The following is a 13,520-nucleotide window of genomic DNA, read 5'->3' on the forward strand; positions in this document are numbered from 1 at the left end:
TGCCTGTCGCGGGTACTTGACTCACCCACACAAGTGAGGTACCATTTCTCTCAGAAGACTTAGGGGAATGCGGGGCGAGTGGAATTTTGTGGCTCCACACTGATTCCAGAACTTTCCACCACAGAAATGTGAGGAAAATGATTGTTTTGGACAGATTTTGAGGTTTGCAAGGGATTCTGGGTAACAGAACCTGGAGAGGGCCAGTCAAGTCACCACATCCTGGATTCCCCGGGGTGTCTAGTTTGCAAAAATGTATAGGTTTGCTAGGTTTCCCTAGGAGCCGGCAGAGCTAGGGTTCAAAATCTACAGCTAGGCACATCCTGAAGAAAATTCAGTGCCTAGTGGTCTTTCTGCCGCCCTGGGAAGGGGGGAAATCGAGGGCTATTGCCCCGATATGCTCCCAAGGCGGGCAGAAAGACTGTGGCTATTCTTTTGGGGGGTGGGGGCATTGGGATGCCCATTCTGGGAAAACCCCACCCCTACTAACAGAAAAGCCAGCATAATCACTGGTGCCTAGTGGACTTTCTGCCCCCCGGGCGCAAATCAGGGGCTACTGCGCCCACCTGCCTCCTCGGGGGGCAGAAAGGCTGTGGTATCTTTTTTCTGGGGGTGGGGGCATTGGCATGCCCACCCTGGGCAACAACCACCCCGAACTTTGGAAATAAAAAAATCCCTGGCAGCTAGTGGGCTTTCTGTCCCACCCCGGGAAGGGGGGGGCACATAAGGGGCTATTGCCCCATCTGCCTCCCGGGGGAGCAGAAAGACTATCATTTTTTGGGGGGGTGGGGGCCTTGAAATGCCCATTCTGAGCAACCCCCACCCCTACCTATATAAAAAAAAATCCCTGGCGCTTAGTGGGATTTCTGCCCCCCCGGGGGCAGATCAGGGGCTATTGCCCCCATCGTCCTCCTGGAGGGGCAGCAAGTCTTTAGTTTTCTTTGGAGGGCTAGGGTGGGGGAATTTGCATGTCCATTCTGGGGAGCCCCCACCCTAGGCCTATAAAAAAATCCATGGCGTCTAGAGTGCTTTCTGACCCCACGGGGGGCAGAAAGACTGGAATTTGTGTGGGAGAGGGTTGGGGGCATTGGCATGCGCATATTTGGCAGCCCCCACCCTTAAATGAATCGTAAAAAAAGAAGTGCCGTCTAGAGGGCTTTCTGCCCGCCCGGGGGGGAGCTGATTAGGGGCTACTGCCCCCATCTGCCCCCTAGGGGGGACAGAAAGACTGGAATGTTGTGGGGGGAGGGGTGGGGGCATTGGCATGCCCATCTTGGGCAGCCCCCACGTCTAAATTAAATGTAAAAAATAAAACCCTGGCGTCTAGTGGGCTTTCTGCCTACCCCGGGGGGGCAGATTGGGGGCTACCAGCCCCATCTGCAGCCGGGGGGGGGGGCAGAAAGCCTGTTATTGTGCAGGGGGGGGTTGGGGCTTTCACATGCCCATATTGGGCAGCCCTCACCCCTAATTTTCATAATAAAATAAATCCCTGGTTTCTAGTGGGCTTTCTGCCCCCCCCGGGGGGGCAGAAAGACTGAATTATGCCAAAAAATATGGGGGAGCAAAGGCTCTTGCCCAAGGAGCCGCTCCCCCCTCCCTGGTGCCTAGTGGGTGGATCCCTGCTTGGGTTTCGTCCCACTGGGCGATCCCCAAGCAGGGATCCACTAGGGAGGAGTACCATTGGAAAGGGGAGATTCTCCCCTTTCCAACGATACCTTTCCCATCTGTTTCGGTGCTCGTAGGACTGAGATAGCCCCACGAGCACCAAAAACACTGAAACTGAAACTAAGTTTCAGTTTCATTTTCATTGCAATGACGACAGCGAACCATGCGCGCGATCGGCGTTGCAATGAAAATGCTAATTGGCCTCGGGAGCTTGGAGAAGCTCTTCCCCAACCTCCCGAGGCCAATAAAAAAAAAAGGGAAATCCCTCTGCTGATTACAGCAGAGGGATTTCCTGCCCCTGTCCTCATGACGGAATGGTTCCGTCATGAGCACAGGAGCACCGGTGCTCATGACGGAACCATTCCGTCATGAGCACCGAAAGGGTTAAAGTGGCATTATAATCAGCTGAAATTGTCAGTTAAAACATTACATTTTAAACTCATCAAAACCACTGAAAATCACCAATTATTATATGAAGTATCTATAACTCGCACCCTTGCCATGGACTGCATATTACATCAGTCATGACATATACTACGACAACTTTGAGAACATCAATGCAACATCTGAAATGACATCATTAATGACAACAAGCACTGGCAAAGCCAAAAAGCCTTGCTTCTGGTTAGGTGTAGTGCCCAGCAAGGGTTGGGCTACTCTATATGTGCTCCTCCAAGCTGTCTTAGAAAGAAAATACGATAATAAAGCAACCCCTTAGGCTAGGACATTATGAAAACTGAAAGCAGGGACCCTATGTTGTGGAACACACTGCCTTAGTAGAGTAAACCCAACAACATCATCAAGAGAGAAAAGTGGAACAACTTTCCAGGACAATTAGTGAATAGCCAGCTGTCTGCCATAGAGACAACGAGGACCCTTTTTTAAACAAAAGGCCATAAACCAGCAACTATAATGTCATGTCAGTTAAAGTACATCATAGAACACACACTGACTCAGAATTACATCATGGTGCTTCTGCAATCTAACAAAAGGACTAATTGAGCACCATCACCAAAGGGAAAATATAACATCCTCATCAAAATGCCAAGGCTGGCCGTGATGGATACACAAATCTGGGTACCAATTCTGCCTCATCCCCTTGACAGCTTGTATATCTTGAAGCATCATTCCAGTGACAATTCAACACAAAAAAAGCATAATAAAGATGCCATACAATCTGGTATTACTTAATCCCAGACTGTCAGGGTTCAACACTCGTCTCATAAGGGTAAAGGTTGTAGTGATATTTTCCCTGCCTACATCAACCTCAAAATCCTGAACCCTTTTATCTCTTAACCTAAGCAAGTCATTGGGGGCATTTTCGCATACAAATACAAAATAATCTTGATTTGTTTTTTGTCCCAAAAAGAATTTAACAACTGAGGTACACTACAAGAGAGTGGCTGAGAAATATTACACAAGCAGGACTCGACTTGCAAAATGTAAAACAAATGTGTTTTTGGGGACTTTAAACAAATGTTATCTCATAGGAAAGTCTTCAAAGTTCAATGATTGCGCTTAAGTAGATATAGTACAATTCATTGCGAGCTTTTACCACATTTACTAACAAATTCAGTTAATTTGATAAAAAAACACCTTACCCCAAAAGAGTATCAGAATGTTAAAACTGGGGCAAATAACTATTCACATGTGAATTAGCAGTTCATAGGTCTTTATCTTGTATACCTTAATGTTTTCAATGTTCCACAAGCAGAGCACATGGAGCTGCAGTATAGTGCACCCAACTAAAGACATTAGCGGCTATTGCCCCTGTTACAAGTTAAAAGGAGACCACAATGCTGACACAGCAAACACATCCACTTTTTTATTTTAACCTACAGATATTTTCATGGAATATCAGTCCAGACCTCATATCTGGTACCTGGGCTACCTGTATACAGGTGATTGTGTAAAATGTGGCATTTTTCTAGTGCAATGGTTGCATGTTAAAAGCCTGTAAATCCACGTGTTCGGTGGAGTGTCCTCTGAGGTGGCATGAGAATTAAAGCACAAAAAAAAACAGGGTTGTTCAACTCAGGTCCTAGGGGCTGACTCCAGTCCAAATTTACAGGATAATTGCTGACTTTGTATACGAGTTCTGTGTTTATTAATTGTATTTAAAATTACCCAAAAATCTGGGAATAGAACCTGCTTTTCAGTACCTGCACTATGCACCCCTGACACAAAGGTCGTCTTCTGTGATTCCTTTCTAGATGCAACACCCTTTTTGTTGTTTTCTCTCGGAAGCACCAGGAGCGTGTCTGGAAGGGTTCAGGGACTCCACATGTAGATCCTACCAGTCCCAAGTTTTGTTTTAGAGCAAAGAACTGACCAAACCTGGTTTGGACCTGGTTTATCTCCAGTGCCTCTGAGGCTTGGATGTGATATTGCACTCCAGAACCAGATATCTGGATCTGATATCCAAGGAGGATGTCTTGTGGGACTCAGCTTCCCTGCGAGACTGCATCCTACAGCCTGATATCGAATTTAAGACCCCCGATACACCTCAGGGTAGAGGATGTGCTTGGACCATTGACTGACTACACCGGGTGGTGAATCTGTGTGGCCATTTTGTCATATCCCGAGTTTGTGGAAACTTGCATCCTTTCCCCACCCTAAGAGAGACACAAAGAGTTTTTGCTCTCATCTTAGGTCACTGGACCATGTTTCAGTGACAGAAGCGAGTAACCTTACTCCCAATTAGAACCACTCATTAACTGCCAGGACTTCTGGAGACATAGTAGAGTGAGGTTGATGGATGTGGTGGGACCTGGACCACAGACCCAAGCTTGCATGTCATTTTTGGTAACCGGTAGATGGTCCATGCTCTGTGGATGTTGCAGAGAAAAGGACATTTCTCACTGCTATTAGATGCTAAACAAGTTAACAGACCCTACCGTTTGGTACCTCCTGGGGACTTCTGTTGGGGGTACATGTAATGGGTCATAACTTGGCCTAAGATGATGTTGGGAAATTGCTTTTATGATGATAATTGTTTTAAGTATATATGTATATATATATTATTATTCTTTTTCGAAAATGTAACCTAGGTTAGATATTGAAGGAGATTACTGTATCAAATGGTGTTTGAGTTACAAACCTACTACATGCTCCCGGAGCAAGCCTAGGCTGTTCTGTTCAATTTTGCTACTACTGGCAAGTTAAGTGTGCAAAGGGGGCAACTTTGCTCACCTAATAGACTGCAGTATTATTCGAGGCCCGAGTGGTACATGATAGTAACAATCGCAATGGACCGCACTCCGCTAGCCCCTCCTCCGGGTCACCCCAAGGGAAGCTGGTACATGAAGTTCTTGAGTGGTTCACCCCAGTGGGTGCAAGTAAGTACTTGTTGAACTGATGATCTCTGATGGAGTTCTTGAGTGGTTCACCCCAGTGGGTGCAAGTAAGTACTTGTTGAACTGATGATCTCTAGACCCGATACATGTCCCGGGTTTTAAAATATCGCCCGAGACATGGCTCGGGTTTCGGGATAACTTCCCTCATCAGTAGAGAAAATAGTTAGGGGTGGAAGAGAGGGCCGCCAAGCAACCGTCAAGGGCCTCAGTGCCCGCACAGGCACGCAGGTGCGTCGTCCAGGAGCTCGTCAGCTCAAAGCTCGAGGTAGCCATTTTTAGAAACAATCGCAATGGACCGCACTCCGCTAGCCCCTCCTCCGGGTCGCCCCAAGGGAAGCTGGTACATGAAGTTCTTGAGTGGTTCACCCCAGTGGGTGCAAGTATGTACTTGTTGAACTGATGATCTCTGATGGAGTTCTTGAGTGGTTCACCCCAGTGGGTGCAAGTAAGTACTTGTTGAACTGATGATCTCTAGACCCGATACATGTCCCGGGTTTTAAAATATCGCCCGAGACATGGCTCGGGTTTCGGGATAACTTCCCTCATCAGTAGAGAAAATAGTTAGGGGTGGAAGAGAGGGCCGCCAAGCAACCGTCAAGGGCCTCAGTGCCCGCACAGGCACGCAGGTGCGTCGTCCAGGAGCTCGTCAGCTCAAAGCTTGAGGGAGCCATTTTTAGAAACAATCGCAATGGACCGCAATCCGCTAGCCCCTCCTCCGGGTCGCCCCAAGGGAAGCTGATACATGTCCCGGGTTTTAAAATATCGCCCGAGACATGGCTCGGGTCTAGAGATCATCAGTTCAACAAGTACTTACTTGCACCCACTGGGGTGAACCACTCAAGAACTCCATCAGAGATCATCAGTTCAACAAGTACTTACTTGCACCCACTGGGGTGAACCACTTAAGAACTTCATGTACCAGCTTCCCTTGGGGCGACCCGGAGGAGGGGCTAGCGGAGTGCGGTCCATTGCGGTTGTTTCTAAAAATGGCTCCCTCGAGCTTTGAGCTGACGAGCTCCTGGACGACGCACCTGCGTGCCTGTGCGGGCACTGAGGCCTTTGACGGTTGCTTGGCGGCTCTCACTTCCACCCCTAACTATTTTCTCTACTGATGAGGGAAGTTATCCCGAAACCCGAGCCATGTCTCGGGCGATATTTTAAAACCCGGGACATGTATCGGGTCTAGAGATCATCAGTTCAACAAGTACTTACTTGCACCCACTGGGGTGAACCACTCAAGAACTCCATCAGAGATCATCAGTTCAACAAGTACTTTCTGGCACCCACTGGGGTGAACCACTTAAGAACTTCATGTACCAGCTTCCCTTGGGGCGACCCGGAGGAGGGGCTAGCGGAGTGCGGTCCATTGCGCTTGTTTCTAAAAATGGCTCCCTCGAGCTTTGAGCTGACGAGCTCCTGGACGACGCACCTGCGTGCCTGTGCGGGCACTGAAGCCTTTGACCGTTGCTTGGCGGCCTGCTCTTCCACCCCTAACTATTTTCTCTACTGATGAGGGAAGTTATCCCGAAACCCGAGCCATGTCTCGGGCGATATTTTAAAACCTGGGACATGTATCGGGTCTAGAGATCATCAGTTCAACAAGTACTTACTTGCACCCACTGGGGTGAACCACTCAAGAACTCCATCAGAGATCATCAGTTCAACAAGTACTTACTTGCACCCACTGGGGTGAACCACTTAAGAACTTCATGTACCCGCTTCCCTTGGGGCGACCCGGAGGAGGGGCTAGCGGAGTGCGGTCCATTGCGGTTGTTTCTAAAAATGGCTCCCTCGAGCTTTGAGCTGACGAGCTCCTGGACGACGCACCTGCGTGCCTGTGCGGGCACTGAGGCCTTTGGCGGTTGCTTGGCGGCCCTCTCTTCCACCCCTAACTATTTTCTCTACTGATGAGGGAAGTTATCCCGAAACCCGAGCCATGTCTCGGGTGATATTTTAAAACCCGGGACATGTACCGGGTCTAGAGATCATCAGTTCAACAAGTACTTACTTGCACCCACTGGGGTGAACCACTTAAGAACTTCATGTACCAGCTTCCCTTGGGGCGACCCGGAGGAGGGGCTAGCGGAGTGCGGTCCATTGCGGTTGGTACGTGATAGTGGCTGTCGCCGATACAGCACAATAGCCGTTGATCGTTTTGGGAACAGGGGAAAGGCCACAAACACGGGCCACATTCATTTATCAAGTGCACACCTCAATTGAGCAGACGAAGCACCTTTGGTTTCATCAATTGTTATTTGTTTTAAATATAGATAGGTGTTTAGCAGTTTTTGGAGATCCCTGTTTTAGAAAATTGGTGAACTGAGGCTTAGAGAGGTAAACAGCCGTGGCCCGTGCAGGTAAGAGCGGTGTGGCGATGGGGCTGGGTGGGGGCATTTCGACAGATGACGATGAGGGGAAATTAATTATTTATTTAATTTTCACTCGTCGTCTGTCGAAATCCACCCCAACCTTGCCCCACTACCCCTACTGCTCTTAACTGCACGGGCCGCGGCTGGAGGTAAAGTGCTTTAACCAGAATCAAATAATGTAGTTAAATCACCCACGATAGAAACTATGGCTGACGGCAGTCACCAACATAAGTCATCAGACCACATCTCCTCCTAAGTAGGGGACCAGCTGGCCTAGAAGAAAAAGAAGCATTGATAAAACCAATAGGTATGGCCTTGGCAAGCTAGTGTGATATGTTCCTGGCAGTTTTAAACCGGTCCCTTGAGTTCTACATAATGCCAGTATGCTGTTGCAAAATCCCATGGAGAGACCATGAAGCTATGGGCTAGGTGGAGGGATAGCTCCAATGCTTAATTTAAGCTGGTTGTTTCCGGTGCTCGGCACCGCCACTTAATTGTTAACAGTGGCGTGTGTGGCAGTGTTCCACAAGGTGGCATTGTCTGAGAGGACAACAACTTCCAATTATTAATTCAGTATACAATAAAAATGTTTATTACCTGCCGCCCAAGCCATTCTTACAGCTTTAGGGGCCTAGAATAGTCCGAATTGTCAGACTTGTAAGAGTGTGATAGTTCGTAGCTGTGTTGTTACTATCATTGGCAATGCAGACAGGGGCAATGTGTGGTGCAAGCTGCAGTGGCCTCCTGCAGAGAGCCCTGACTCTTGTTTTTTTTTACAAATTAAGCACTGGATGGCTCAATGGAGTAGACCACTTGTTGCTGAGCTCTGTGTATAATCTGAACATTATCCCCAGGCAGGACAGGAAGTTCTTCTTTCTTTTGAAGGTGGTTAAATGAGAAACATTGAGTTAGCTACTATAAACACTTGTTAGTTGCAGTACTGTAACACCGCAGCAGCAAGCACCAGACAGCAATAAATGTATTTATTCATATACCTGGAAGCATTTTCCGCTGCTGTGTTCTGAGGAACTGTGGTTTAGTCAGATGCAGTCCTCAGAAATTGGAAAACCTCGGTTCTATCTCTAGGAGGCACATTTGGGCGAACATTTTCCTGATTCTAATTTCCCTATACTCAATTTGTATATATAAGCAAAAATATGAAATGCAAAAAGGTAAAACTCCACTTGCTATGCATTAAATGATACATACTCACTCAGGGACAGAGAGCAAAGAGCACACAGAATTTGGGCACCTGAAAATTGGCCCACCGCATGCATGAGTCAAAACACATTTGTAAGAAATCGAATTTATGGTTGAGTGGGAGAAACCCTTCTCAAACAGCAACCACAATTCTTCTCAGGGTGAAGCCACAAGCAAACCCTAAATTAACCTATGCTTAACTCTCAGGTAGCTTGGCTCAGAGCAGTGAGGCTTAGATCAGAGACAATGTTTAAAGTATTAGTGCAACACTTCAAACAGCAGCACAGTGAAAACACGCCACAAAAGGAGTACACAACAGAATTAGAAAAATAAAGTAATTTTTAATAAAAAAGAAACCTGACTAAAATGACAAAAATCCTATTAGTAGAACTGGAGATATTCAGTTTTAAAGATTTTAGCAAAAATAGAGCCAAAAGGCATAAAGAGCCAACTGTGGATATTTGGTCACGCACTGGGACAAAGTCACAAGTTCAGGCCGACCGCGTTGACAAGCACCCAGTTAGGCTCATTGAACAGAGCATCTTCAATTCTGATTTGCTGTGAACGTTGTGAGAACCTGTGTCGAAGATGTGTCAAGCAATCGTAGCGATGCGCCGGATCCGAGATGCAGCGATGATGCTATGCGAGGTCCTGATGCAACACAACGAGGGCTTGCAATGCAAAGCCCTGAATCAAGGATGCATCACGCAGATGTGGCATTGCATCAGTTCCGAGTCTGGCGTCTTTCGTCGAGTCTGCTGTTGACGAAGGGTGTGAGGGCCCGCACCGAAGATGTTCAGCAGTCCTTACCCCTGGCAGAGTATGCACAGGTCTAGAGGTGTACTGAAGTGGTGATGTCTGAGGTCTCGTATTTAAACCCAGTTGGGCCTTTGAAGTGGGGGAGAAGCTTCTAGAGGTTTCCCTTTGAAGCCCCTAGGCATTCTGCCTTAACTGTCCTGGCTTCAGACTAACTACAGGGGGTATGCAGCCCTTTGCTTGGAGGCAGGACACAACCTATTCAAGTATAAGTGGGGCTGTGCCCATCCTGCCAGTGATTGCCCATCCAGGCACACCTAAGCTCCCTATTGTGTATGGCTGTCTAGGAGGAATACACAAAGGTCAATTGTCAGCTATACCCAGTCATTTGACCCAGGAACAGGCTACGGGCATTAATGGCTCAGGCAGGAAAATGGGAACTTTCAAAAGTGGCATTTCCAAAATAAATTGTAATTCAAAATCCTACTTCACCATAAGTTAGGATTTTAAATTCCATTTCCAGAGACACCAGACATGAACAGGTTACTTGTTCCCATTTCAAAAATTCCTGCTTAATAAATGTTATAAGGTAACTCCAATGCTATCCTATGGGAGAGGTAGACCTTGCAGTAGTGTAAAACGAATATAAGAGTTTTTGGAAAACAATTGATGCGTGTAAACCAGAGACATATATTGGAAATGGATGATAAGATGCTGCTATGCTCTAAGGCAGTGTTACCCAAACTGTGTGTCGACCCACTGGTGGGCCGTGAGACGGATTTTGGTAGGTTGTCAAAGTCCAAGCAATAAATAAAGATGCCATTAAATTTTGCATTTATCTTGTCACATTTGCTGTCCTTCAAAGACAAAGGTCAGGTGTCAGGCTGTGTTTTCTGACAAATTGGTGTTTTTTAACATGGGGATTGGTGTTTAAAAACTCCTCTCACTTTGCAGTCAGTAAAGTAAAGAGAATTATGTGACAATCTTGCTGGGGCACACAGCATATGAAAGGAAAGGTTGTAGGATGTCATCTTTTTTATGACACACAACAAAATTGAAATACTTGTGAATGAACTTCACACATTCAGCAATTAGAAAAGCAAGTAATTCTGAAATGTTATGGAAACAAAAATTTAAATAGGAAGTTACTTTACTTGGTGATGCACAGGTAATAAATATTCACCAAATCCTGATTTCCACACATCATCATTTGTGTGCAATATATTTGTATCACTAAAACCATATGTTTGTGCAAATTAAGTGGCTATTTCAATGGAAACTGTGCTGTTTGTAAATGACACTGCACTACCACAGAATGCTTTTGTTACATTTAAAAAATGGTGTGCCTCATGTCCATTAAAGCTAAAGTGGGTCGCAAAAGTTTGTGGTTCTAAAAATTGGGTTGTGGTTCTTAAAGGTTTGGGAAGCACTTCTGTAAGAGGTACAGTCACAATGCACCTTCCTCTGGTAGAAGTGGGAGAATGGGGGCATGCTGGGCGAAAAGGAAAAAGAAATGCAGTGAGGGAAGTTTCTGCCCAAGAACCGCTTCTCTTACTATTGTCATGGGGGATAGGGATCCTCTTTGCGCAACATACATCTGGTTATATAATTGTTCAACTTCTGTAACGCTTTCGCAAAATAAAATATTGTAGTTGGGATTCGAGTGTGGTTCTGTTGTTTTATGGTCTTTAGCCAGAACAGCCAGCCGAATGAAAAGTATTGAAGAAACGATGAAGTCAAACAAATTGTATACCTGACAGAGAGATTTCTGGGAGTTTGGAAAACATTGACTTCTTGGTCACCACTTGATATATCCGGTCTGTGCCAGACAGTACAGGGGATTTGATGCCTATGCGAATGAATGCAAGGTCACCCACAACCCGAGAGGGGTTGGACCAGCCTGGAATGTTCCCAGGAGCAAGGAATGTACAGCACCTACCCCTCCCAGTACCACAACTTCAAGGAAGAGAAGGAGGTATGAAAGCTAGGGAAGTGTGTCCCTACACGTATTGTGCGTGTCTGCTTGAACCCTACCTGCATAACAGCAGACAGGCTCGAGTGTGTTTTGCGTGGCGGAGGGCATTCTGCAATATAGCGTGGACACATTCATCCCCCACCAAAGACCAGCGATCGGCATTAACCCGCCGAGTTATCTCACTGGATTTTAACTTTTGCCCGGTAGGTTGTACACACATCTCTGCGGCAGACGCAGCGATCACCCAAAGAATCCTCTTCAGGACCAAACCCTGTGACCCGCCGATGGTACTTGAGCCGATCACTTAAAAATACTTCCGGAAGGATGCTGACTGAAGTCTGTCTAAAACTTTTAGTTTCTAGTTACTTAAGGCCGGAACTAAAGGGATGCGAAGGCACTGCCATCCAAATGTAGGAAAGAGACGGGGGATCGCGTGAGGTGAATACATATAAACGCCTCCCGCCTCCCTCCGCTCCTCCCCACGAAGCACGCGGTTAGACAGCGCGACAAAGCGCACAGCATGTTGTTTTAGTGGGGAAAAGTCAACATCGTGTTATTCGCGTACCTGTCAGGATCTCCATGCTGCTGCCACAAGCCCGGGCGTCTCTCCTGAAACTCTCCGCCCGCCTGGTCTCTTTAACTAAACCCTCCCTCCCCCAGTCCATGTGCCTGTAATCCCTCCTCTGGACTTGGCAGGCCTCCGCTTCCGCCCCTAATCCCCCGCCCCCTGCCATTCCTTTGAAATTCCACCACCGTGATGTCAAGTGACAGGATCCATTTCAGAAATAAGGGGAGAGGTCCCCCCCACAGAGAGGGGCGCCAAGGCGGACAGGGCGAGGGAGTAGAACGTTCAAAGCCAGAATATCCCCCACCCCCACACACACACCCCCATCGCAGGCACCTTTCCTAAGAACTTCCTTGAAAGTTCCATCGCACTGATGTCGAGCAGCGGGCCTCTAGCCAGCCAATGAAGCGTCTCCGAGGTCGAATGCACCTGCTGCGCAGCTCTGGGTGCCGCCTGCACATCACAGGTGAATCTCCAAACCTGGCACATAGTGTTCCTTAACCTGTGGACCCTTGGGGGTCCACAAAGCCTACTCAGAGGGCCGCAGCTGTGTTACAAAGTTACATAATATTAGAATGAATACATCAAAATGAATTAAGTTTATACAAATCAAGAAGCAACATTGAAAATGTGAAAACTTTATATTTGATTGTGAATTAAAAAATATGTTTCAATATTTGAGCTTTTTTTTGGTGTATACTTGTTTTTTGTATTTTGTGTATTGTTTTGAAGTTCAGATCATAGAAATTGCTTAGGACAGGGGTCCCAGCTTCCAATAATAACTCGTCGGCGTCCCCGCATTCCAGTGCTGATTCACTAGAGGTTGACGGTAGTCACAAGGTTAAGAAACACGGTAGTAAATAGCTCATCGGGTTAACCGCATTCACTGACTGCTGTGATAGATGTGTCTCATTTCGCTATGGCTCTTGCTTCAGAGGTCGGCGTGCTGCCTGCGAGTTCGATCCACGACTAGAGGGTTAATGCACCTGTGGAAGAGATCTCTGTAACCTGCAGATCACAAATTCCTTCAAGCCCCAAATAGCTCATTTGGATAAAAGCATCACCTTCGGAGACAGATGAGGTGAATAAGAGGGGGAGAGGTGCAGTCTCGGACTGAAATAGAAACAAGCATTGGCATAGCCAATAGGTCTCGCCTTTGGGACCTTATAAGTGTTTAGCCATGCAACAGTTGCATAACTAAATACTTATAAGGTCCCAAAAGCGAGACCTATTGGCTATGCAAAGCGGCCGCGAAAGTGAACGCGATCACGATCACAATCAAACATCAAAGCGGCCGAAAGTGAAAGTAATCGCGGTAAAGCACGGCACGTGCGCCCGCGCACATGCACTGTAGCTCTAGGCTGGCCTGGTTGCACTTTTTGGAGCCCTCTCAATAAGTCTCGCCAGACCAGCGCATGCGCTGGGTCAGGCGAGACCTAAAAAGGCCCAAGACCAAAATAAAAGTGGCCCTCATTACCGAATCAGGGACCAGATGTATGTAGGTAATCGTTTGCGATTACCAAATAGCAAATTTTTGTGATTTGGTAGTTGTTAATCGCAAACACCTATGCACAAATGTGTGCTTTACACATTTTGTGATTCCCCGTAGGTCGCAAATAGACCTTCCTCATTAATAT

The 13,520-nt window shown here is 47.0% G+C and overlaps 1 protein-coding gene across 1 annotated transcript in view; it reads right to left on the reverse strand.

The window, feature by feature from the left end:
* Nucleotides 1–13,520, reverse strand: part of CTF1 (cardiotrophin 1) — a 163,759-nt gene that overhangs the window by 132,499 nt on the left and 17,740 nt on the right. Inside the window, exon 2 of the mRNA XM_085615105.1 lies at nucleotides 11,884–11,952. Coding sequence (XP_085471231.1) covers nucleotides 11,884–11,952 — 69 coding nt within the window. The remainder of the gene's footprint in view (nucleotides 1–11,883; nucleotides 11,953–13,520) is intronic.

This window comes from Triturus cristatus, chromosome 7 (assembly GCF_964204655.1).
Source record: "Triturus cristatus chromosome 7, aTriCri1.1, whole genome shotgun sequence".
In the NCBI taxonomy this organism is placed as follows: Eukaryota; Metazoa; Chordata; class Amphibia; order Caudata; family Salamandridae; genus Triturus; species Triturus cristatus.